At 56.6% G+C, this 24,859-nt stretch overlaps 2 protein-coding genes across 13 annotated transcripts in view; one reads left to right on the forward strand and one right to left on the reverse strand.

The window, feature by feature from the left end:
- DTNBP1 (dystrobrevin binding protein 1) overlaps positions 1–4,681 on the forward strand; it is a 102,021-nt gene extending 97,340 nt beyond the window's left edge. For both annotated transcript variants that reach the window (XM_059880254.1, NM_001045947.1), the window contains 2 exon segments: positions 3,013–3,156; positions 4,294–4,681. In XM_059880254.1, the coding sequence (XP_059736237.1) occupies positions 3,013–3,156; positions 4,294–4,511 (362 nt within the window). In that variant the 3' untranslated portion in view covers positions 4,512–4,681.
- A 438-nt stretch (positions 4,682–5,119) lies between these two features.
- JARID2 (jumonji and AT-rich interaction domain containing 2) overlaps positions 5,120–24,859 on the reverse strand; it is a 231,036-nt gene continuing 211,296 nt past the window's right edge. For all 11 annotated transcript variants that reach the window (XM_059880679.1, XM_002697579.7, XM_059880678.1 and 8 more), the window contains 11 exons: positions 22,012–22,514; positions 19,554–19,646; positions 16,748–16,866; positions 16,589–16,659; positions 15,840–15,954; positions 13,722–13,827; positions 12,787–12,969; positions 12,245–12,375; positions 11,798–11,981; positions 9,696–9,803; positions 5,120–7,054 (listed from right to left, as the gene is read on the reverse strand). In XM_059880679.1, coding sequence (XP_059736662.1) covers positions 6,902–7,054; positions 9,696–9,803; positions 11,798–11,981; positions 12,245–12,375; positions 12,787–12,969; positions 13,722–13,827; positions 15,840–15,954; positions 16,589–16,659; positions 16,748–16,866; positions 19,554–19,646; positions 22,012–22,514 — 1,766 coding nt within the window. In that variant the 3' untranslated portion in view covers positions 5,120–6,901. The remainder of the gene's footprint in view (positions 7,055–9,695; positions 9,804–11,797; positions 11,982–12,244; positions 12,376–12,786; positions 12,970–13,721; positions 13,828–15,839; positions 15,955–16,588; positions 16,660–16,747; positions 16,867–19,553; positions 19,647–22,011; positions 22,515–24,859) is intronic.

A 24,859-nucleotide genomic window follows, 5' to 3' on the forward strand; every position in this document is an offset into this window, starting at 1 on the left:
TGACACTGTCAGGGACCAATGCTTTCCTGACGAAGAGCTCAACTATTTTTCTCTTACGGTTCTAGAGGTTTGCTTTCCTTTTGTGTTTCCGATGGATTTGTTTAGATTCTGTCTAATCTTCAGACCCACATGCTTTTCAGTCTTTGCAGACCTTGGGGTCAGGTTTGCATTTTGCAGCCCTTAGGCTGTTAACTTGTGCCTTTACTCTTTCTTATTGGTAAACTGTACACAGAATAGTCTCTAAATTTTGGTAATAGTCCTGAGTTTTTAAAATTTTTTTCCATCAAGATTTGACTTGTGAAGTTGTTTAGAGGTGTTTTTTAAATACTAAATTTTATTGTGGCTGGAAAAGGGGGTTTCTTCTTTGATTCAAGACTGACACTGTGTTCTTTTAGAGAATTTTCCTACATGTTTTGTGTGTAGTTAAGAACAAGATTCTAGGTGACAGGCATGGGGATCTGTAAGTGTACGTTTCAGACGACTTGTAAATTGGCCTGTTCAGATGTTTCCTATTAATATCCATTTTGGGTTGCTTAATTATCAGAGGTACATTAAACCTTCCTTTCCCCCTCAATTATGATGGACTCCTTACATTTTCCTTGTCGTGCTTCCATATTTTACTTTCAAAATAAAACCGCAAAATATATAGTCACACAGAAATTTTGATTTACCTTACTGGTGAATTGAATTTAAAATAATTATTAAATGCTATGCTTTACCCCAATATTGCTTCTTTCCTCTTAAATCTATTTTGATAGTAATACAGCCATATCAGCTTTCTCCTTTAATTATTTGCTTGCTGACTTCCTGTTTTTCCTTACATTTGAAATGTTTCTAATATTTTGAGTGTCTCCTATGAGCAGAATGTAACTAGACTTTTATCACTAATAAGAAACATTTTCCATCTTCAGCAAACTAGAAAGCACCAAATGAGATGGTGATGAAGCCGGGCAGGCAGTGACCACAGCAAATGTTAAATCAACCAATTTGCCACAGAACAGATTATAAAATTGGCTTCATTACTGCCTTATTTGGTGCTTTCTACTTTCCTGAAAATGTTTCCTATGCTTTTCAGTCCCGTTTTTTTTCCCCCCCTCCCCTTTGTAAGAGGATGGCCAGAGAGAGAAAAAAGGGAGACTGTGCTTTCAAAACGGAAGGAAAAAAGCCCAGAGCCATCAAGGCCTCCCCAGCCCCAGAGAGGACCCGTGTGCCCCTTCCCCTTCCAGCAGTCCCCCCGTCTCTCCAGGAGGCAGCCCCAAGGGGAGCAGGCTCGACCTGTGTCGGCAGGTCGCCCGCCGGGCCAGCCTTGGAGGAACCCTTGGATGGCACCGCCCAGTGTGCCCATTACGTGGCTGTGACTTCTAGCAGCCAAGGGTGGCGCTGACGGGAGGTGCCACCTGGCTCTGCCACCTGGGGTGGCTCTCCACTGTCCCAGGGGTCTCCCCCCCAACCTTTCACCTGTGCCAGCGCTGTGCCACAGGCCCCGAGACAGCAGATTCCTACCTTCCCACGGGACGAAGCTCTGACCTCGTGCCCCGTCCCATCGGCATCATCCAGTCCTTCAGTCTGGTTGGAGTAAAGGCCCCGAGTTAGCTATCATTTTATTCGGAGCTTTATGTTTACTCACTTAAGATGCGGTCCTCGCTCAACGTGCCTCCCTCCTGGGCCCCCACACCCCCGCTGGTCCGGCCTCTCCGGAGAGCAGGCTCAGGGGGCATTTCACACATCTCTTAGTTTGAGAGATGGTCTTTAGTTCATCTCTTTGAACTTATCATTCCACTGTCTTCTGCTTCCTGCTGTTGAGAAGCTGCCAGCACCTCCTCATCTTTCCTAATCTGCCTTTTCTCTTTGATGTTCATCGTTTCACTGCAGTTCAGGTGAGGGTTTATCTACCTTGCTTGGAATGTGTTTTGCTCCTAAGTCTGGGATGTCAGATCTTGCAGCAAGTCTAAGATCATCAGCGTCTTACAATACTCACCCCCCCAGTCTCCACTCGCATTTTGAACTGTGAAACTTCTGCACTTTTTCATACTTCCACTTGTTTATTTCTTTGCTATGTAGTGGAGAACTTACTGTCTTCTAGTTTACTAGCAAAACTTTTAACTTATGCCACAGTGATTTTTCCTATTTGGAAAAATCCTATCTGGCTCTTTTCAAATGCCTGTCATGATTTCTGACACTGTGTTCCTTATCTGATTCTAATCTTTAAGATAATTAAAGCCATTTAGATTCTTGGGGAAAGATTTTAATAATCTTTGTTTCTGCTGACCCTCACTCAGGGATGTGTGTGCTGGAAGTTCTAGACTGGACTGGATTTTGTGTTGAGTTTATATTCCTGTTGAGACCCAGGTTAAAGATGTGTCCACATCCAGAAATTTGTATCTCCTTGTGACAGGTACCATCTACTTAAGCTACCTGGCTCGTAGTTTTCTGGATCGCAGAACTCCAGACACACCCCTGGACACACCCCTGACCAGGCTCAGACTCCTTGCCCTGTAGCGTCTTTATGCTGGTGGGCTGAGTTTTTTTTCCTAGTTGGTGCTTTTATCACTGGAAGCTCTTTCCAACTCGCCAGCTTGCGGCAGACCCAACCTTGATCAGTTGTTAAGATGGAAGACCTGAGAAATGTTGTAAGGGCAGGGAAGATGCCAAATGGAACTGTAATAAAGTTAGAGGTGACCACCGTCAGGGGTGTCTGGCAGGAATGTCAGCCTCTTTTGAGTTGCAATTGTTTACTGCAGAAAGGGTTGCCTTCAGCACATGCAGGCACATGGCTGGGGATGAAAAGAGGATCTGCTGTGGAAGGTCTAAGAGGTAACAGTAACCATGGTTAAGCTAGGATGGATTTAAACACCACCAAACTGGGACGTCAATAATACATTCCTCCAAAATCAATTTTGAAGATAGAAGTAGAAGGTGTTTTACACCCAGAAAACACAACATGCTAATACCTAATGCAGTGGGAGTTCACCCGGGGCAAAGCCTAACCTCCTCTCGTGCCGGTCCCTGCAGAGCCCATGGGCAGCATGTCGTCCATGGAGGTGAACGTGGACATGCTGGAGCAGATGGATCTGATGGATATCTCTGACCAGGAGGCCCTGGATGTCTTCCTGAATTCTGGTGGCGAGGAGAACACCCTGCTGTCCCCTATCTCAGGTAGGGATGAAAAGCCTGCATAGACACAGTCACTCTCACCACCGTGATTTCCCTCTGGCTCACTCAGACACTGTGCGCCCAGCTGTCCCCATTCCCCGCACAGTCTGGCGTCACAGACGTGGACACATGACGCACTGGCAGCTGCAGTCACTAATTTCTCAAAGATTCTCAGTGCTTTTCCCAGATACCTTCAGCAAACAGGGAGTTTTTCTTAAAATTTCATTTTTATTTTCCCCTGTCTCCAAAGTTAACCTGAGTTGGGTTTGCGTGGTTAGGCACTAGATTTTGGGGAGGGGAGGTCTGTGTGGCACCCCACCCTCCCCGTTCAGCAGGTGGTATTCGATGCTGGGGGCAAGGCCAAGGTGTGTGTCAGCTTACGTTTTAAAAACTAGAGGTGATCCTGCAGGCACATTCTCTCCATTTAATAACTTACCAGAACCTCACGTTCATTTAGATCTGTACTGATGCTCCGGCACTTTACCTGGCCTCACTGTAAATTTCAGACCATTCCTCCTGGGTGGGTGGGCTTGGAGGCTGTCATCACGGAGAACGTGTTTCTTCCATGCTCCGAAAGATGGGAAGGCCAGCCCCTCACAGCACTGCCTCCTACCTGGTGGTCCCACACCACGGGCTCCACGTCCTCAGTCAGGCCAGGGGGCTTCCCCTTGACCTGTGTTTCCAACAGAGCAGCTCCTTCCTCCCCTCCCCAGCGTCAGGAAAGGGCTCCCATCATCCGTGTGAGGGTCTGGTTCCTGTAAGAGGCTCCACAAGCGTTTTTCTCCTAAGGTCCATTTCCTTGAAATTAGTTCAGAGGCTATAAAGAGGTAAGCCCAGCTTGTCACGGTTATGAGGAACGCGAGTCGCACCTCAGAGCTTGCCCCTGGGTCTTGAGCGTGGTGTGCCACTGGAGGCTGTGGGAAGGGTTCGGGGTCTTTCCACTGGCCACAGGTGGCGGAAGGGTCAGCTGGAGCACCAGGTGGCCTCGGGGAGCCACCGAGCCCTACACGCGCTTCCTGCATGTTGCAGGAACAGAGAACTTCCGCCCCCTGGACTAGCTGCAAGTTCAAACGCTCGTGGTCGCCAGCAATGCTGAGATGCAGGACTTCCATGACAGGCTCTCCTCTGCTCTCTCCCCAGGGCCTGAGGCAAGCCCCGGTCAGGATGCAGTCACTCTCCAGGTGCCCACTCCCTCCCAGGCCCCAGCCACACCACCTTCCTCATCCTCACCCGGTACCGACCCGGCCTCCCGCGACCCCAGCGAAGGCGGGGAGTCGCCCGTGGTCCAGTCTGACGAGGAGGGCGTGGAGGTGGACACTGCCCTTGCCACCTTACACAGCGATGACAGTGACTCCTAAACCTGGGCGCCTGCGTGCCGACTACCTTTGAAGGACGATGCAGCCGTGCACAGAGGCCCGTGGTGAAGGCAGGTGGACTGAGGGGGGCTCTTGGTTTTTTACACAGTTGACAATGTGAGGCAAGTGACTGCAAGAACAGCTAACAATAAAGTCTGAGAACTTTAAACACAGCCAGTTGGTACAGAAAGGCTGCTAAATACACGCGTTCTGCAGGTGGGGCCGGGGAGCTTGGCGTCCACACCAGCTCAGCGCTGACGAGCAAGGCCCCTTACAGGTAGGAAGTCGTGCCTCCTCTCAGCTCTAACGAAGTTCAGGTTTTCACCTGGTGGTTACAGAATGGTCAAGTCCAACAGCAGTCCCTAGTTTATTCACAGCGCAGCACACCTGGGCATGGGGGGGGGACACGGGCCCAGTCCCCACGCCGTTTCACTCCTGAGCAGACCCTGGTACCAGAGGGCTGTGCTTCCCCCACCACCACTCACCACTGTCAGAAAATGAGATTACAACTCGGTGTTCACGCCGCTCCCTGGCCGAGGGGGTGGACCCTCAGCCCTGTGATCAGAAAAGAGCGGATTCCACTCACTCATCTTCCACAAGACAAACAGGTGTCCAAAAAACTTTGTTTTATTATTAAACCTTGTAGTACAAACCTGAAAAGTAAACAAAAACTGGCAATAAACAACATGAAAAGTCTTCCCTCCCGAGGGAGGGGTGCAGAGCAGCGCTAATAAATTAAAACGTCAGACCGTAAGCCGGAGGCAGAAGTTCACTGTCCAAGAGGGCCAGTACACAGCAAGGCCATAGAAACCGGACGAGCACACTGGAAACACGACTCTGCTCATGTCACTTAACACGCCAACACAGTTCCGTCCTCGGCGCCGACGGCCGAGTGCACCACAGGACGCTGCTGACAGCCCGCCGGCCAGCTCAGTGCAACGCGGGCGGCTGCGGGACCGCGGAGTCCGATCATGAAACAAAGAACAGCTTGTGAAAACAGGTTCCCTTTTTTATTCCACACATACTGTACACACAACCGGAGAAGGGCAACAGCTACTCCATTATTATTTTTCTTGTTGTTGTTCAGTGATGTAAGCAGCACTTATAAATGTTACAAGAAAAACCCTGTAAGCATCCAGTCCACCCGATGAAGAAACGGAAGTGTAAGGCTTTTCTTCATCTGTCCTCGCGCCCTCCCCTCCCCCACCCAGAAAAAGGCTCAAGTATTTGAAACAATTTACAGGCGTATGTACAAAAGGGACGGGTTTTTTTTTTTTTTTTTTTCCTTTTTTTCTTTTTGTTACAACATGAAGAGAAAAAATAGACCAGATGAGCGCAGATGCATTTTCACATTCAAAAAGAACCGCAGACCTCCGAGTGGCTCTAGATGTGATCACCAACGAAACGAGTTTAAAAAGAAAAATTAATGCTGACCTGTGAAGGTGTAAAACAACAAACAGGTGAGATGAAGATGGAATGTTAGAAAGATTGCACATCCATGACAAAGAAGCACTTCCGGCTTCAATCACTTTTTTTTTCCTTTTTTTTTTTTCTTAAGGATGCTATTGAAGGGTTTTTTGATAAAGTAGCCAACAGCACCAAAAAAGAACAGAATGGATTTCCTAATGAAATCAGGCACAGGTTTCCCTCACGTGACCCCTCCAAGGCAGGCAGTCTTTCTTCTCTTCCTTTCTCCTTAAACAGATGCATAGTGAAGTGCTGGTAGAGAGAGCCCAGTGGCTCTGACCTCCTCATTTTGCCTATGGTTAGGAAACAACGTCCGCCTTCAGCTGCCACAACCGCCCAAAGAAACAAAATGGGGATTCTCCGGTTTTTAACACTTACAAACTCATCCCGCACGTGACAGAAGAAAAGACAGCCAAAGTAAAGCCATTTCGTTCAAGTTTTTTTTTGTTATGTGTGTGTATGTGTCTATCCCTTTTCCTCTCTAGAAAAAAATCTGCTCACATGACTGATGGTTTTAAAATTTGTTCTCCAAACTTCACCCTCTTCAAAAATGGGTTAAAAAGCCTTTTTTCCCCCAACAATTACAAAAAAAAAAAAACAGAAACAAAAAAACAAACACAAAAAAAATCAAACAAAAAGGCTTTTTTGTCAGCCACAAGGGGCGATACAAATTAATACAGCCCCTCAAGGGTTTTAAAACAGTGAATATACGGCAGTTTCAAAAATCTGACTGCAGTATCTAGGTATTCTAAGTACAAAAAAAAGTTCAACAGTTTAATGCTAAAACAAAATTAGTTCTCTAAAACCAGAAGAAAATCTTCTTTAGAGCTAGTGCAAAGACAGCTTGTATCCTACAGCAAGTACTCCAAACTAGAATATAATAATTACAAAATAATGTCTATCCCTCGCCCACGGCGCTGGCGTCTTCAGGAGGATGCGAGCCTGGAGGGCGGCACGTCCACCGTGGCTCTCTTGCGGGGCCCTCTTTTTGGTGTGGGTTTACTGAGACAGTTCTCAATGCTGCCGTTTTTACCAGATACCTTGCCACAGATCTGATTGACCAGGCTGATAATCTGTTCCTGTTTTGGGTTGAAAAGGAAGACACAGAGTTAGCAAACGGAAGAGCGCCATCCCCAGGCCGTCACCGTCATCAAACAGAGCGGCGGCAGCGGCGGCGCCCAGGGGTGGGGAGGGCCAGGGTGGGCTGTGGTTGGGACAACACTTCTGAGACGGAAGCCCCTAACCAGGCACCTATATTAAACTTTCCTTCTCTGGGGGAAACCTGCCTTTTCTCATGTGGAATCCAGAGAGGCGCATAGAGCCTCCCACCCCTCCCTTCCCCATTCAGGGAGCCCAGGAGCACCCCCCGCCCCCGCCATGGTGGGAAACAATTTCTGCAGCCCCATAACCAACACACACCGTGGGACAGGTTGCTGAAGGCTGCGTTCCTATCGAGGTCCCTCACCCCCTAAACAATACAGCAGAGGGCTTCCTGCAGCTGCCCCTGTGCACCTCCCGGGGCTTAGAGGCCTCTGGGACCGCTGGGGACGAAGGGTGGGGGACGGCTGGGAAGTGAGGAAAGACTTGCGCGCCCTGGATGGGGACGGGTCTGGGCCGCTTGTTTCTCTGGCTACACTGAAACCTACTTGACCTACTCGTGCACACAAACACTTGTCCACAAATGCTTGTTATTCCCTCCACAACAAGAGCCAACAGGACAAGAGAACCATCTACCTGTTGGGCATCAAAAACCCACGTGTAACTAATACAACTCAACTTACATCCAGGTTTACAAGCAACCCCAGGGAAGACTATCCAAATGGCATGTGTCCTGACATACATTCCAGAGCACCTGCTTGAGCCAAGGATGGACGGACAGAACAGGATGAGCTTCTTTCAAGACCAGCTACCTTAGCTAAAGCCGCCTTGGCAGCAGGGCTGTGTGGTCAGAGGTCACATCTTTGCCTGTGTGACCAGAAGGCTGGACAGTAGGGACCTGAGTGCTGGGGCTCAGAACCAGGGCTCTGGTTTCGTGAGCCATTTCTGGAATCCCACCCAGAGCTGGAAATTCCCCAATTAATAATAATAATATTATAGTTCAGCTCAATAGGGAACTGATTTGTGATTTTCATTTACTAAAATAAATTTAGGCTGCTGGCACAGTTGGGAGGCTTATAAAAACCTTCTCTTCCCTACTCATGAGAACCAATGATTAAGCTTCAGACTGACAGACCCTACATATGTGATTCTTTTCCAGGATTCTGGTCACATCAAAACACCAAGCTCCAAAATGGGCTGGAGGTGGAAACTAACCCACCTCTTATCGAGCTTCAGAATCATCTAAGAAGCCCCAGCGCCGCCGGCTGCACCCTGCGAGCTGCCAGAGATGCTCTGACTCAGACATGAGAGTTTATTTTTAACCATGTTCTGACATTTGCTGTTCAAGTGAAGAAGCAGGGAGAGCAAAGTGGTTACTGCCTTTGCTGAACATGCTCTTTGAAAACAAAGAAGATGCAGAAAGATCTATTTCCAGCTTTCTAATCTTATAATTTAGCCAAAGGCTTCTTATCAAATCTGACCACAGCCTGAGCCCCCGAGGGCACCCCCAGAGCCTCCTGAATCAGGCCTGAGCACCTGGCCTGGCTCACCTGGGGCTCTGACGTGTTCTATGGGACGCGCCTCCCCGGGGCGGGGGGGAGCCAGCAGGTTCCACCCTGAAGGCGGGGCTCACAGCTGGACAGGAGGGTGGGCCAGCAGGGGCACTGGGGGTCCCGGCAGCAGGCTCCCAAGGTGACCCCCAAGAAGGGCTCTGAGTCAGTGCAGAGGAAAAGCTGCAGGGCCATGTGTCCCCGGAGCTACACGCTTGTACGTCATCTGAAACCACGATCGCAGGGCAGCCTGGAAGCACGTGGACAGCCGACGGGGGGGCCACGTGCCCGCCGCTCTGGGGGCAGAGATCCAGGTGCTCCTCACAGCTGAAGGCAGCACCCGGCCCTTACCCACTGGAGGGGAGAGACTGGCCACACAGATGGCACGTTGTACCTGCCTCTGGGGACAACGGGTTTTTAGAAAGAGTGCAACTGGGACTTACTTGGAAGGTGAAAGCTTTAGAAGCAGAAACCTAACCCTAAAAGCTTTCTGCTCCTAACCCTCAGCTCTGCCAAGGCCCAGGTGACGACAAGGGCCCGGGCGCTCCAGAACCACCCCCTCGGGCTTTGCCTGCAGCTCGGTGGGCGGCCACGGGCCCCACGGTTCACCACACCCCAAACCACAGCACCACCCCAGCAGCTGCAGGGAGGGACCCCAATGCAGGCAGAAGTGCGCGGACATCATCACGGTGTGTCCCAGACACTCCTGGAGCCCCAGCAGGAAAGCGACTCGGCCCGAGTCCTGCGCTCTCCCCCTTGATCTGCCCCAGCCAGAGGGGACGGCACAGCCCCCAGCAGACAGTGGGGTGCTCATGTGTCAATGCACACTGCTTGTGAACCACGGGCCGGGGGCGCTGCGGGTGGGTGCGCCGGGACGTGAGGGGCATGGACGAGGATGCCAGTCCCCGAGCCCCAGCTGCCGGCCTCTCCGGGCCAGTGCAGCCCCGGCTGACCCTGCTCGCCCCGTCTCGACCCACAGAGCTGCTTCCCCACCATGTTGGGCCAGAGGTGCCCGGAAGCAGGCTGGGTGTGGGGCCACGCGGGCGGGCGGTCGCCGTGCGGAGGCACTGACCTCGTCATAGCGGTACATGAGCTTCAGGCCGCGGCAGGACTTCTGCTTCTCCACGTGGCGCAGGGCACACTCGAGGCAGAAGACCACGTTCTCGTTCTCCTGCACGACCTGTGGGGAGAGAGGCAGTGCGGCTGAGGCACGCGGGGCAGGCAAGGGTGCTCCAAGGAGGGTGGCAGGCTCTCAAGAGCAGAGCAGGGGAGCCCACCGCCCGGGCCGGAGGCATCTGTGGCCCAGAGACACAGGACGCTGCCGCAAAAGCAAGTGGACGTCAAGGTATCATCAAGCAGGAGCTGCGACCCGGCGGCCTCGGGGCCCTCTGGCTTCTCCATGCTTTGCTGCCCGGGTCAGAGCGTGGCGGCCGGGGCTGCGGGGTCTAAGGGCTCCTGAGACTGTTGGTTCAAAACCTCCCGCAGGATAAAAGATGCCAGGATGGTCACCCTGAACACCTGTGACAGTGTCTCCTGCTCTTGAGCGGCTCGGGCAGCCCAGCCAGTCGCGCCTCCCGAGGGGCCGGCCTCTGTCCACACTCCAGCCCGCACAGCTCCCGATCCCAAGGACCTGGCTGCATCTGGCCTGAGCTGCTCTGTGGGCGTGCTGACGTCCCGGGCTGTGTGCGGGACTCTGGGGAACACCTAAGTTTCCTATCTTTGAGGTTTCTAAGCAAAGACAAGAAACCAAGCTACAGGTATAAGGAAATGATGCTTATTGGCAGAAAACATCACTCAAAGCTGAGGATGGAACCAGACAAAAATACAAAACAGTGAACAGAAATGCACAAATCCCTTAGTAAATAACCTGAGTAACAAAAAGCATGTATAAATAAAACCTCAATTTTTACCCATGAATTCAGGATATGTGCTTTTTAAATAACAGGCTAAGAAATACTGGTGACCACTCGGAAGGTCAGCTTTCTGAGGGACTGTGCCATCCTCAGAACCCACGGGAAGGGACAAGGGCCACACAAGGTCACAGTACTCACCCAGGCTCACCCCCCCCAACGCAAGGCGAACAAACCCAGGACTATGCAGCTTTCATGAGTGAGGTTCACAAAACATTTTTAAAATCTGGGGAAATTCTTATGACCTGTTTGTTTAAAGACAACGTGGTTCTTATTTCTATTTTTTAAAAAGCCTCTGGGAAAACAAAGCTAATAGAAGAAATACATAAAATGGGACACGTGGTTGTCATGGACTGAATTATCATCCCCTCCCCAAATGCAGATGTCCTAACCCTCAGTAACTCAGGAGGTCCTGAGCAGGAGCGTCAGAAACAGAATCAGGGAAAATGAGGTTGGAGGGTGGATTCTGGTCCCGTATGACTTACATCCTTTCAAAGACAAGAAGAGATTAAGACAGAAGCACTCACAGGAAAGGCCCTGAGAGGACCAGGGGACGTGGATGTCCACACGCCCAGGAGAGTCTCAGGGAGAACCAGCCTTGCTGACACCTTGACCCGGGATGCCAGCCTCTACAACTATGAGAAGGACGCTTCTGCTGTCACGGCAGCAGTCAGCAGTGCTGACGGGGCAGACCTGGCTACCTACACCACCAGCTACAGAGACCCGTGTCGGGGCCGCTGCCTGAGGGAGGCGGGAGATGTGGCCACGCTGTCCGGAGGGGCTGGGCTGGGCTGGGCGGACGCGTGTGAGGCGTGTAACTCAGCCCCAGGCTGGGTCGGACAAGCCCCTCGTGGAGGCTGCTCAGCAGCCAAGAGAGAAGGCAGACAGGCTGGACTGCGCTGGTTTCCAACCCCGACCAGAGACGGAAAGCTGGGAATGGGAAGTGCTGCTTTAACCAGACAGACTTCAGAGTCCTCAGGGCAATCAGAGCAATCACGCGGCTGAACAGAAGCTTCAAGAGGCCTGGAAAGAGACTGGGGGAGCTGCTGTCCCCGCAGTCAGCCCGCGCGGAGGCTGGGCGGGGCAGGGCTCACCATGGACAGGTGGCACGCTGGGCAGGGAGGCCGGGCAGGGAGGCGGGCTCACCATGGACAGGTGGCACACTGGGCAGGGAGGCGGGCAGGGAGGCGGGCGGGCGGGCTCACCATGGACAGGTGGCACGCTGGGCAGGGAGGCAGGCAGGGAGGCGGGCGGGCGGGCTCACCATGGACAGGTAGCACAGGTGCTGGCACACCTGGCACCGCCTCTCCGAGGTCTCCAGCTGCAGCCACTTCCGAGGCTTCTTCTTGCCGTCGGGCGCGGCGCTGCTGCCGTCGTGGCTGCCGTAGCGGGCGGAGGAGTGGAGGCCGGCCTCGAAGAGCTGCCGCCGCTGCCGCAGCTCCGTATCCCTGCCAGGACACCTGGGGTCAGTGGGCCCACAGGGGCTGGGGTCCCCAGGTGGGCACCCAAGTCAAAAGGCCAGACCTGCCCCAAGGCCTCTTGGACGGCCGCACTCTGCCTGCTGTGACCGCAGGGCACATGGCCAAGCGCAGAAGAGCCACCACCCGCGCCCCAGGAACGGGAGGCCGGCGCTTTCCCACAAAGGATGGGCCGCACCCCAACCATGCCTGGCCGTGCCTAGCGAGGCCAGCCTAGAACTGTCTCGTGTTACCTGAGCTCGTCCAGAAGGGCTGAGATGGTACTGAGAGTGGGGCCGTTTTCCTTTTTTGCTTCCGCTTGTGCGATCTGGTAGAGTAACTTCTCCATCGAGAATGGCTTAGCTATATGGCGACGCTTCATCTCCTGGAAGGGGCAGTCACATCCCTTCAGGGCAGGTTTTCATTTCTAGGCAGCTATCAAGGGTTTCCTTTACCGGGGAGGTGGTGCTATCTGAATTTTCAAATTCTAAATTCCATTTGGATGAAAAGCAATGCAAAAGCCACACAATGATCATGTCTCCCCGGAGGAAGACCGCAGGTCCTCTGCCAGCCAAAGGCAGGGTTTGCCTTTCACACCTCTGCAGCGACAGCCCAGGACTGAGTAAGAGAACTCAGCAACTTACAGGAAGCTAACAAGCCTCGAACCACTCTCCCTCCCCAGAAGAACTTCTCAGCCGCCTTAGGGTTCCCAGACTCGGTCAGAAATCAAAGCATATCTACAAACAAGACCCCCGCTGGGGGACGCAGGCCGCGTGCGGAGTGGCCACCCGCCTACCTTGGCCGTCTCGAAGCCCATGCTCGTCCACTGGGTGGTGGCGAAGTGCACGGTCTCGGAGACGCTGTAGCCGCAGCAGACTTTGGACACGAAGGATCCCGGGAAGCAGACGACGAACTGGCCACTCTGCTGCACCGTCCTGTGCACCTTGATCCCCTCTCTGCACAGCACCTCCGGGGAGATCTGCGGAGACGCGGGCTGAGCCGCCCGCCCGCAGGGCCGCCCGCCCCCGCCTCGCTTTCCGTGAGGACCGCCTGCGGCAGCGGCCCAGCACACTGGCCCTCCAGACGGGTTCCCCGGTTCCCCACACAGAGTATGTTCTCTATTACAGATTCTCTGTTTCTCTTTTAGAAAATAAAAGAGACATGACTCCTAAGTGGAGGAAGAGTAAATTCTAAACTGATACAGGCCCGGGAGCAACGCCTCAGATAAGGGCGTGGCAGCGGTGATTGGGGTCCCCGCCGCACGGCCAGGGTGGACGGGGGTTGGTGTACCCCGCACGGGGGCTGTGGGCTCAGGAGAGAGGAGACCCCGACAAGGGCCGCAGAGGCCAGAGAAGACCTGAGATCAGGCTGTCAGAACACAACTCTAAGAGATCCCCCAGGACTCAACAGGCTCTGAGAACCGGGCCAGCCGCCTCTGCGCTCAGCCTTCAGCGATCCTGCCCAGACTGCAGGTGCCCGGCCCGACCCCAGTCGCCATTTACAAAACCACCAGGCCCCAAAACAGAGTTGAAGGGCCCCACGTGCAGCAGCCCCACATCCTGGGCAATGAGAGGAGCGTGCTTTAGTTGGGCTGCCATAAAAGAGGAGTTTCCTTTACGATGGCTCCCTGGATTGGATGTTCACGGTCCTCTAGTTCTATGGGGCAGGTCAGCCCAGGGGTGAGGAAATGAAACCGCAGCGCGGTCCCCCAGCCCCCGCCTGCGGCCCTACCATGACGTTGCTCTCGAGCATCTGCAGGCCGGGGGTGCCGTTGGCTTGCAGCAGAGTGTGCACCACATCCTCCAGCTTGTGCTCCTCCTCAGCAGGAATGCAATACCTGGGCGGTTTGGAATCAGGTGGAGGCTGTTGACAAGGCCCCTCCCCAGGGAGCCCACCCTCCATGCTCCCCGAGAGGGGCCCACAGCAGCCTGGAGACTGGCCTCGGCTGCAGAGGGGAGCTGGGCGCGTGCCCAGTGGCCCTGGGTCTCTCGGGGCAGCTCTGCCGCCTGCGCCCCATGACGAACACGCCCACCTGCACGCGGGTCCGACCTACGCCCGAGCCATGCAGCCTTCAGACCAAAACCAGACGTTTAAAGCCCCTATAAATGAGATCCAGACACGTCCGCAGGCTCGACAGCCTCTTGCGAGCCTCCCGAGCGGGGACTTGTCTCTGGGCTGGCACCTGACCCTTCTCTCCAGTAGGAGAAGGACGGGGCGGCACCAGGGCTCAGCGTGGAATCCACACCAAGGGTCTGTGCAGGGCAGAGGGAGTGGCCACGCAGGGTGGGGCTCGGACAACACGGCCCCCGCTGACTGGGGCCAAGGATCCCAGGGGAGGTGGTGCAGCCTGAACTCAGCCTGAAGAACCAGGACCCTCAGTGCGAGTCGCGAAGCAGGAGAAAGGGAGTGACCACTCGGTCACTCGTGGGACCGTGGGACCACTCGGTCCCACGAGGACCCTGCAGGACACACCTGTCGCCTACAGCTCTCGAGACGCTGGTGGCAGTGGTCTGCACACAGGCAGGCTCCTCCCGGCCCCCTGCTCTGGGACTCCCAGCCCTGCCGTCCATGGGCTAGAGTGGATACCTGACTGCCCCCTGCCCTCCCTGCAGCTACGTGCGGGGCTTCAGGCTGCCTGTCCCCACCTCTCCTAGGCCGGGCTGGGAGGGCACCAGTGATGAGCGGTCCACGGGGTGGGGGTCCTCACTACTAGCTGCTGAGAACCTAGTCAAGAGAGGCTTGTTGTCTCAACACCAACATATTCTATTGCTGATTTGTGATTTAAGTCCAGAGTTTCTAACCTCACTCACACGTTTTAACAAAAATCACACCCTGAAGTCCTCTGATCCTTTCCGGCAACCTCTCCCTGCAGCAGAGAGGTTCCATGGGCCAGTATCCCAGCAGCCCAGAGCCTTGCATTCCCCTGCCTCTCACTTAGCAGTCACTCAGCACGCGGGCCATGGCCTGTCTCCCTGCAGGGCTGAGGGCACGTGGCCCCACTTTCCGATGAAGGACCAGGATCTGGTTCTCGTGGGGAACAGGGCAGGGGGCTCACACCACCCGAGTCCATGCAGCCGGCTCCCGACCCTCCAGGCTGCCTGAGACCCTGGCCCCACCACAGGAGACCAAGCAGAGGGCCCGTTGCCCCGAGGTGGCCCAAAGGCAGAGGGAGCCGTGATGAGACTACTGCCGACACCGGCTCCTTGGAGTGAGGACATCGGCTCTAGAACTTTAATAGAGGAGCTAATCACCCCATTAGGACAATAAACTGAGTAAGTGTGGGATGGATGCGATGCCGGTAGCCCGTCAGACAACAAGACATCTGATTATTTGCAGTGATTTCCCATCTGCCGCCGTCAACAAAGGCACTGAAGAGCCAGTTTGGAGCGGGACTGGGGAGCCTGACAGTGAAGGATCACACCGGGGAACCAGACCAACTCCTAATCCCCAGCGGCAGAACTCCACCTCCGGAGACCACTCTCTATGCAGAGGGTGGGCCGGGAGACGCTGAAAACGCCCGCTCTGTGAGGCCATGCAGCCACCACGCCTGGCCAGCTTCCTGCTCCACCGCTCCTCGTTTTTGACGCTAGTATGACACGAACTCCTGGCCGTCAACAACCCCGAGGGGGAACTTCAGAGAGGGACAGCCCCGTGTTAGCCCGCAACTGGAACGGACAATGGCCAGGAATAGACGCTTGACCGTGCTCATCACCGGAGCAAACTAAAACATTCTCCACCAGCTCGACTTCCAACTGCGCTCCTCAGACTGACAGGGAGCACAGGACAAATTCACACAAGTCTGTCCGCCACCAGTGAGTGAGAGGCGGCGGCCCGGGCCGGCATACTCACCAAATGCAGTCAGCACCCGTGTGTAAGTAGTCAATGTAAGGGAGGTGGTTTTGGTCTCGAGACCAGCATGAGGTAGAAAAGACCATGCCGATATTCAGCCAGGGAATTGTCACTCCTGGAAGAGAGGGGACAGGGAAGGACGGGGAGCCGTGTGTCAGGGTGACAGCAACAGACATCGCATCGCCTCCCCGAGAAAAAGAAGGAAATGGGGTCAGAGCCAGGCGAGACTCAACGAGAAGGCACTTGCTCCTTCCCGCTTCTTATACAGGAACCAAGACCACAGACACAGTTACCAAACAATAGCGAGAAAACACCTTAACTAGTGACTGAAGGCGAACACACCCACAGTGGGGGCCCGCAGGGCCTCGGGGCCTCGGGGCCTCGAGGCTAAGGACGCAGGCGCCGCCCGCACGCGCGCTGTCGGGACACAGGAAGGGGACCCGGGTCTGGAGCAGCCCCTCCGCCAGGGGACGGCCCTCAGTGCGCCAACACCCAGGACGCTCGGTTTCGCTCCTACCGGGTGAGGCAGGAGCCCCAGAGAGTCAGAGGTCAGCTCTCAAAGTTCCCAGGAGGAAAGCGGACTACATGAAGCGTCTCCCCAGCTTCCAGATCGGTGATTTGGTTTACCTTTGCACATTTTTATCGACTCCAACTACACCCCTGACTCCCCTCCCTTCTCCAACAATCCCTGAGTTCTCTCACACCCTGTGCACCGTGGTCCCCAGCCCTCCAACCCGCAGCCGGCTTACCAGGCACAGCACCGAGGTGACGCAGGATGGAGCCTGTGTTATTGGGGAGGACGGTGAGGTTCCATCCGTGTCTGCAGGGGAAAGCACAGGGGGGTCACGGACAGGCGCGGGGAGACGCTGTCTGGCCCCCAGGACCCGGGTAGGAGCAGCCAGCGCTACCTTGAAAACGGCTCCGACTTTCCCACCGGGAAGCCGCTGCCGTGGGTGTTGGTGTCCACCTTGCCGCAGTGCACGGCCACGTGGCAGTCCTTCTCCTCCACGAGCCTCCAGTACTCTTGCTGCAGGGAGAGGGGCCGTCAGCACCGTGCCGCCCGGGGCTGCAGAGCCCCGCCTCGGCCTGCGACCTCGGGGCCGTGGCCTCCCAGGCGGCCGGGCACCGGGCCAGGCAGCCGGGGCTGCAGGCAGTAACCGCACGCTCACGGTCACGGGGCCAGGTCCATGACCGACAGACGGATAAACACAAGGTAGTGTCTGCCGAATACGACTTGGCCTCAGAGAGGGAAATTCTGACATGCGACAACACACGAATCCTACGGACATGATGCTAAGTGGAGAAGCCAGTCTCAGAGGACAAGTACTGATTCCATCTCGTAAGGCACTTGGGACAAAGTCAGACAGAAAAAGAGAACGGAGGGGCTGCGTGGACTCATGATTCACAGGAGCCGACCTCCAATCTGGGAGGATGGACAAGTTCTGCAAACGGGTGGTGGGGCAGGTCACTCAATGACGTGCAAAGGATTCTGGTGCCACTGAACTGGACCTAAGAATAGCTCAGGTGGTGAAGGTCACACGTGCATCACAATTAAGGATCATTCTGTGAAGGGGAGGGAGAAAGCGACTCGGGAAGGTAGGGGGGATGCCCCCCACCCACTGCAGGTGTGGTCACAGTGCCCCGAGACGGGCATCTGGGCAGACACGCTACTCAGCACCGAACAAGGGAAGTGACCACCCTGCTCCCCAGGCTGTGACCCCAGCCAATGAAACAGACGGGGGAAGGGTGGGCATGACCTGAACAACTGCAGGGCAAACGCGGGTCGGGACGGGCTCTGCTAACAGGTGAGAGGGTTCCGTCTTCAACCATCAGCGCAGAAGCTCAGCATCGCCCTCCCCGCCGCAGCCAAGCCCGCTTCCTGGAGCCTCTCCAGGGAGCACCCGGGGCCAGCCCCACCCCGCTGCATGTGCGGCCGCTACAGCAAGGGGCCAGCCTGGGGGCAGCCAGAGGCCCCACCTCAAGAACAAACTGGACAGCATTAAACGCTCCGGGTCCCCAAGGGCCAGAGACGGGTCCAGGCCAGTCAGGTCGGCCGTCTGCCGGGATTCACAGCAATGTGTGCTGAGTGAAGGGAGACAGACGGGGCGGAAGGGGACCGTGCACTACACGGGGGCCCCTTCCGCTGGGGACCACTGCCCAAGCAGAGGCTCCAGCCCCTTCGTAGGATCCAGAAGCCCCTTCTACTGGGGACCACCGGCCCAGCAGAGGCTCCAGCCCCTTCGTAGAATCCAGAAGCCCCTTCTGCTGGGGACCACGGGCCAAACAGAGGCTTCAGCCCCTCCATAGGGTCCAGAAGTTAGCCAGACAGACTAAAGGTTCCAATTTTAGCAAATCTACAACTATTAATATTAAAGCAAAACCAAGACACTCAGGGAGGAAGGTCCAAGAGGGAGGGGACATACAGGTACCTATGGTGATTCATGCTGATGCACGGCAGAAGCCAACACAACACTGTAAAGCAAGTATCCGCCAATTAAAAAACAAAAAAACCCAGGACCCTCAGAATTAATTTCCCAGCAGGAGACAGTGGACAGTAACAGTCTTCCACCTTCGGGGACTCCGACAAGGACCTGTGTTGTAAAGCAAAGGCCTCTTTCTCTAGCTCAGATGTCCACCCCCAGGAGTCATGCTCCTCTCCTCTGCCACTTCTCCCAAAACTAGCACAAGCCCAGCAGAAGCCACTGTGACGACCACACGTGTCCCCGAGTCAGGACCCGTTGGCGCTGTGGTGATGGGACGTGGCTCTGGCAGGGCCAAAGGTAGGGCCGAGTGTCAGGCCACTGTGTGGTCTGCACACATACAGCCCAGAGTGCAAAACTGGGATCTAGACGGAATGACAACGATGCCAAAATCAAATATTGACTGAATTCTTCAAATACTGAACCCAGGCCCAAGCACCAGGCTGGGGCCTCGTGGACTTCCAATGGCCACCATCGGAGGCGGGGTAGCACGCGGCACGGACACGGGGGGCGGGCCGGGTGCCGTATCGACAGACAGTCCCTGAGCCCCACTCCCAGGACACCTGGTCACAGCAGAGCCGAGGGCCGCTGCCGTTAGCATGGTTATGCCAAGAAGAGGAGCCTACAACCGTGAACAGAAGGGGTCTGAAACCTGCTGCCAGCGAAAAGCCAAGGCAGCCCACACCACCTCCTGCTCAGCCAGCACGCCCTGAACCTGGAGAGGAGTCGGGGCTCGCCCTTGGACAGGCCCACCTACGTCAGCAGCTGGGAGCCCCGGGGGCAGACTCTGGCTCTGCCCTCCTCCCCAGTGCCCCTCTGGCGACTGGCCGGGCACAGCCCCGCTCGCCTGCCCAGCCTCACACACCTCGGCACAGGGTTGGCAGAAGCACAAAAATGGCAGCCTGCCAATCCCGTTAAATGAAAAACAGGAGAGAAAAGCACAACCGTGGTTTCCAGGGACTCCACACACGCTCTTGCCTAACAGGCACCTGGAGGACGGGCTGAGACGGGGTGAGAGGGGGCCTGCGGGGCGGTCAGGGAGGACCCGGAGACGTGCTCGCTCCCCTGCCTCCTTTCTGGCCCGGAACAAGTTTGGGTCAACCTGAGCTGAAACTTCTGGCCGCGCCCAGGACCCAGAGGATGGACTTGGGACCCTCCACCTGCCTCCAGGGGGCGGAGGCCCAGGGGCTCCACCCCGGCTCCGGGCAGAGAGAGGGCGGCCGGGCTCACGCACCTCGATTTCAGCTGGTGCGGGCTCCTTGCTGAAGCACATGTTCATGATATTTCTTGCTGTTCGGTAAAAAGTCGTTAAAGAAACAGACCTTCCCTGAAAAGGAAACAAAAGCAAGAGTCAAGCTCGAGAAACAAAGCAGTATCGGAGCCCCAAAGCAGGGTCACCCCGTCAGGAGCCCCTGCGTGGCGTGTCCCTGTGACCAGGGGCCATGTCCCTAGCTGACCGGAACAGAGAAGCTGGGACCACATTCCCTGAGAAGGACCCTCAGTGTGGACAAAGGAGGTAGCGCACCCCTGACCCCCACAACTCGGCAGGACGAGCTGCCCCAGGCGCCCCAGTGAAGAGCCACGTCCCTGGAGCAATGGGGACAGCATGGAGACGGGACGAGCTGCCCCAGGAGCCCCAGTGAAGAGCCACGTCCCTGGAGCAATGGGGACAGCGTGGAGACGGGAAGACAAAGGCTGTGGTTGGGGGACAAGCCAGCAACATCAAGACAGACACTGGCTGGGCCTCGGGACCGGAGACGCTGGGAGAGAAACCTGGGCAGCTCTGGACGCCCACCCTGAGGGTCCTCCCCTGAGAACCGGGCAGACGAGCAGCCTGGCCTTGGGGATCTGTAGGGGCCAGAGGGATCCAGTCCTCCTCCCGCCCGGGGAGCCCCTGCCCCCCACCCCTGCTGGGGGGGCCCGCAGGGTCTTCAGATTACCTAACGTGCCCACCTCTGCCACCCTGCCCCCGGAACATTCCCAACGACACGCTCACCGGGATGAACGGTGGTGCGTCCCACAGGCAGGCCCCCACTCCTCCCGGACCAGGCACGCTCACCCCTTGACTGCGGAGTACTTCTTGAGCACCTACTGTGTACCAGGCCTAGTTCGAGGGGCTGTAGATGGAGCGGTGCTCAAAACACAGTGTCTCTGCCCTCGAGGCGCTCTCAGGCTGCCTGGGGAATGTGGCCTCGCGCAAAACGGAGCTGGGAAATGGCACCAAGGGTGATGAGCCAGAGGCAGAGGGGCAGGGCCCCTAACGAGGCCATGCTGGAGCAGCCCCATGAACAGAGCTGCCTCTGGAGGGACAGTGGGCACAGTTATCTCACAGACCCTGCTCGTCTCATCACCAGCTCTGTAACTGAGGTTCTTAACCAACAGAGAAATGTCTGCACAAGTCCAAACTTCTCACCTGCCATCCCTCACAACATAAAGTTGGAACCACTAGGAAGAGCCTGATTTTCTATCAACTAAAGCAGAGTGCCTGTAATTCAACACGATGACAGCCAGCACCCAACAGTCAACTGCCAGACGCTAAGCGGGCTCAGCACCCGGAGCCGTGAGCTCCCGGCTGGCCCTCAGTGCACACAGCCTCCACGGCCACCAGCCTGCAGCCATGTCTACACAAACCCAACCCTTCCTGGGTCCAGTCACAGGGAAAGCTCCAGGCAAGCAAGCATCTCTCCCCAGAAAGGAGGTGAGACTCCAACTGAGGCGAGGACGCTGAGGGAGGCCGGGAGGGACCTCCGAGCACAGACTCAGAGGAAAGCGGCCCAAATCAGGGCAGAAGCACAGACACCAATCACGTTTCTGCACGTGGCCAGGCTCAAGTGCGTGGGCATGGCCACCAAAACTTCTGCAGGGGCCCTGCCCTCCTGGAGCCTGGGGAACCGGTCAAGGTTGGGGGTCCTGTGCCCCTTCCCGGCCTGGGGCCCAATTGCCCTGAAGGACCAGAGAGAGGGGAGCCCAGCCTCTGTGGACAGAGCCAGGCTGCCAAGCACGGAGACACCGAGATGCCCCCTCGCTCCCTGGAGGAGGGGGTCTTGGAATACCTGGATGGGTACACGGTGTAGGCAGAAGCAGGGACCCGCCCCTGCCCTCTCCCCAGGAGATCCGCAGGACAGACAGGCACCAGCAGAGCTGTGCCGAGCGGCGTGGGGATTGATTGGGAGTGGCAGGGGACCTGGTCCCTGTGCGTACGAGAAGCCCCAGCCCCAGCCTCCGGAAAGAGGAGTTGTGCCTCCCAGGTTGCGTCCCTGGCATGTGGGCACACGTGTACAAAAACACACATTTAATGACGCCTGATTCCCAGGTGGCACAGTGGTAAAGAACCTGCCTGCCAATGCAGGAAATGTAAGAGCCCCAGGTTTGATCCCTGGGTCAGGAAGATCCCCTGGAGGAGAGCAAGGCAACCCACTCCAGTATTCCTGCCTGGAGAAGAATCCCATGGATAGAGGAGCCTGGCAGGCTATAGTCTATGGGGCTGCACAAAGTCATGCACGACTGAAGCGACTCAGCACCACACCAGGGCCAGAGCTCGGTGCCCAGCAGCCTGGTGCAGACGCTCACTCCTCCCAGACTGCGGGTGGCGCTCTACAAGGGACGTGCCCAGGGCCGGCCGTCAGGGGTCTCGGGGGCCCCATGGCCCACAAGGCGCACGCGAGGCCGCACGGCAGGCCCGCGGGCCCTACCTTGTATATACACTTGTGGAAGTCGCTGAGGATGCCCTTGTCCTCCTCCTCCTCCTTCACCACCTCCTTTTCCTGAGCAAAGAGTCGCCGCCGGCCCGTCTTGAGCTGCGCGGGGCCCACCTCCTTCAGCTTGCTGCGGAAGCCGTTTCTGTGGGCCACGCCATTGATGAGCCCGTTCTTGGGCTCGAAGCGGGGCAGCGGGTGGAAGCGGTGGTAGTCCTGCTCCGTGTGGCCCTCCAGGGGCCCCTTGCGCCGCTCCAGGCTCTCCTTCTCCATCAGCACCTCCTTCTCCAGGCGCCGGTGCTCCTCGGGGGACAGGGAGTCATAGGAGAGCAGGTACTGGCAGTAAGCCTCCTGGAGCTTGGCCAGCCGGTCCTGGGCGGTTCTGGGGATGCGCAGCATGTCTGCGAGTTTGTTCCATTTTTTGAGGTCCGTCACCTGCTGCATACCGCCCATCTCGTTAATCAGCCGGAAAAAGCAGGCCAGGTCGAGCTCACAGCCTCCTGGGACGGCGAGGGGATAAAAGACAGCGACAGTGGGTGAAGTGCACTGTGAAGACCGCCTTCGCCACCCGAGAGCCCACGGGCACCAGCGTCCACCACGTGCCAGGGAGGCCACCAGGCCAGGGGTCAGAGCGGCACAGGGCCACCCAGTCTATAGAGACGAGGATGAGACCATCTTAGTGCTAGGACGGTGAACAGACCAGGACAGGCCGAGGTCCGACCAACACAGGAGGGCGGCCTGGGCAGGGCGCCCCGAGGAGCGGGCACTTAGGCAGAGGCCTGAAAGGAAGGAGAGTCGGTCCCTGGGGAGGGAGAACCCAGCATGGCTGGAGCACGGGCAAGATGCACGCCCCCTCACGCCCCAGGGGGCGGGGAGACGGCTCAAGAAGCAGGGCTTCCCTGCCGGGCTGGCAGAGCCTGCGTCGTGCCCTCGGCCACCTCTGCAGCCCAGCATCACCTGGAACGGCTGTGGGATGGGAAACTGTACCCACCCAGCACATGCCATCAGTTCCAATTCCCCTCCCAACGCTCCCCCACCACACACACACACATGCACGCACACACGCACAGTAACCTCCCTTCAGCCCCCAAGATGTCCAGGCAGCAGGCAAGGCCCCCCTGAGGGCAGGCGGGAATCTGTCCGCCCCTCAGCTCCTCCCATCGCTGCTCACACAGAGCCCTGCTCATCTCCGAAGGTGTGTGGGCTGGTTCTCACTGGTCTCTCAATCAGACCACACAAACCATGAGCCATGAGACTGCACAAAACTCAGAGACGTGCAACGGCCGCCCAGTGGCGTCTCAATGGGAACTGTCTCAAAAGCAATCACCCTTGGACCAATAAAAACGAAAAACGTTCCAGAATAATCATCCACCAGCCGTTAGGAGATAAACACCCCACAGAATGCTAGGTGAGCAAAGTAAACAGTAAGAGTGCTTCTACCTTTAGAAGATGGGGACACCTTTGTATAAAATAAAGGAAAGGAAGAGCAGCGGGACTCCTGAGAACAGCATCGGATCACCTCAGCCAGCTGTGCGCAAACGGAGTCCAGCCGGCCAGCACGGCCAGGGATGGGCGGGCGGCACCCCGAGCCCATCTGCTGTGCCAGGCGGGACGCTGGCTGGTTGCTTGGTTGAGGCCAGCAGGGGCCGCGTCAAGGAGGAGACCTGCGCCGACCTTGGCCGTCAGGGCCTAAGGCCCAAGGTTCCAAGATGCGCGGCAGGCCTTGCTCTCAGTCGGGGCAACTCCTGCACCTGCTGAGGGGGACGGGGACGTGGGTCAGACCAGAGACTGGCTGGAAAGGAGGTCACTGTTGTAAGCCTCAGAAAACCTGACCAGTCCTCGCCAAGGCGTCGTGTTACTCCTCTCCGGTTTCATCAACCCACTCTCAGGACCGCAAGGATGCTTCGGGACAAAGCGCCCCCTTCCCAGAGAAGGAGCAGTCTGTGGACTCTGAGAAACTTCCTTCGAAACTAAGTCCCTCACGCCGCGAGGAGGATGAGCGCAGAGTGAGACCCAAGGCGGGTGGCAGGCCAGCCAGCTCCCCTCCCACGCGGAGGCTTCACACCTGGGCCAACAGCAATGCTGTGAACACACCCCCAGTCTCACCATGGCTTCTGGCGCCATGGGAACCAAGGTTCCGGAAACCTACTCTGAACGGAAAATCGGTGCCCTCTTGACGTCACCTGATGCCCTGACTGTTCAGAAGACCCACTGCCCCACTGCAGTTCTGGGTCTCCCACGCAGCCCACACCACACTCCCGAGACGTCGACACCTCAGCCTGTTCCCAAGCCCCTGTCACCTCCGATCACATCCATGATAGCGGACCACAAACCAAGCATTCTCTGAATTTAAGTGAGTCTCATCTGCTGAGAGTAATAGCGAAACCTCCATGGTGCAAGGAAACCTATCTTACTGCCCTCCCCGACACCTAAATGACTGACATCGGCCCCTCTGCTCCCTGCCTGCAAAAGGCTGCTCCAACCTAAAAGCAGGCCCCACGCTGCTCCCATCCAGGGTCCTGAGCTGCAAGAGAAGTGTGTGAGTTCACCACTGCATGGCACCGGCTCACTCCGATAGAGGGGCTTAATCCTGGAGGTGCAAGGACCCCCCGGAGGAAGAGGGAGACGGGGATTCCAGGAGGGCCGTGCGTGTGCCCAGCCCGGGCCCGGGCCTGACCACGCCAGCCGGCCTGTTCACAAAAGCCGTCACTGAGGCGAGTGCAGCTTCAGCGCAAAGCTGTACCTGCACTTGGGTCCACAGTGTTCCAGGAGCTAGACTCCACCGGGACCCAGTTACCACCAGGAAAACTGAGAGGCAAGGAAGGAAGAGGGGAGAGAGAGACAA

The sequence above is a fragment of the Bos taurus genome, chromosome 23 (assembly GCF_002263795.3).
Source record: "Bos taurus isolate L1 Dominette 01449 registration number 42190680 breed Hereford chromosome 23, ARS-UCD2.0, whole genome shotgun sequence".
NCBI lineage: Eukaryota > Metazoa > Chordata > Mammalia > Artiodactyla > Bovidae > Bos > Bos taurus.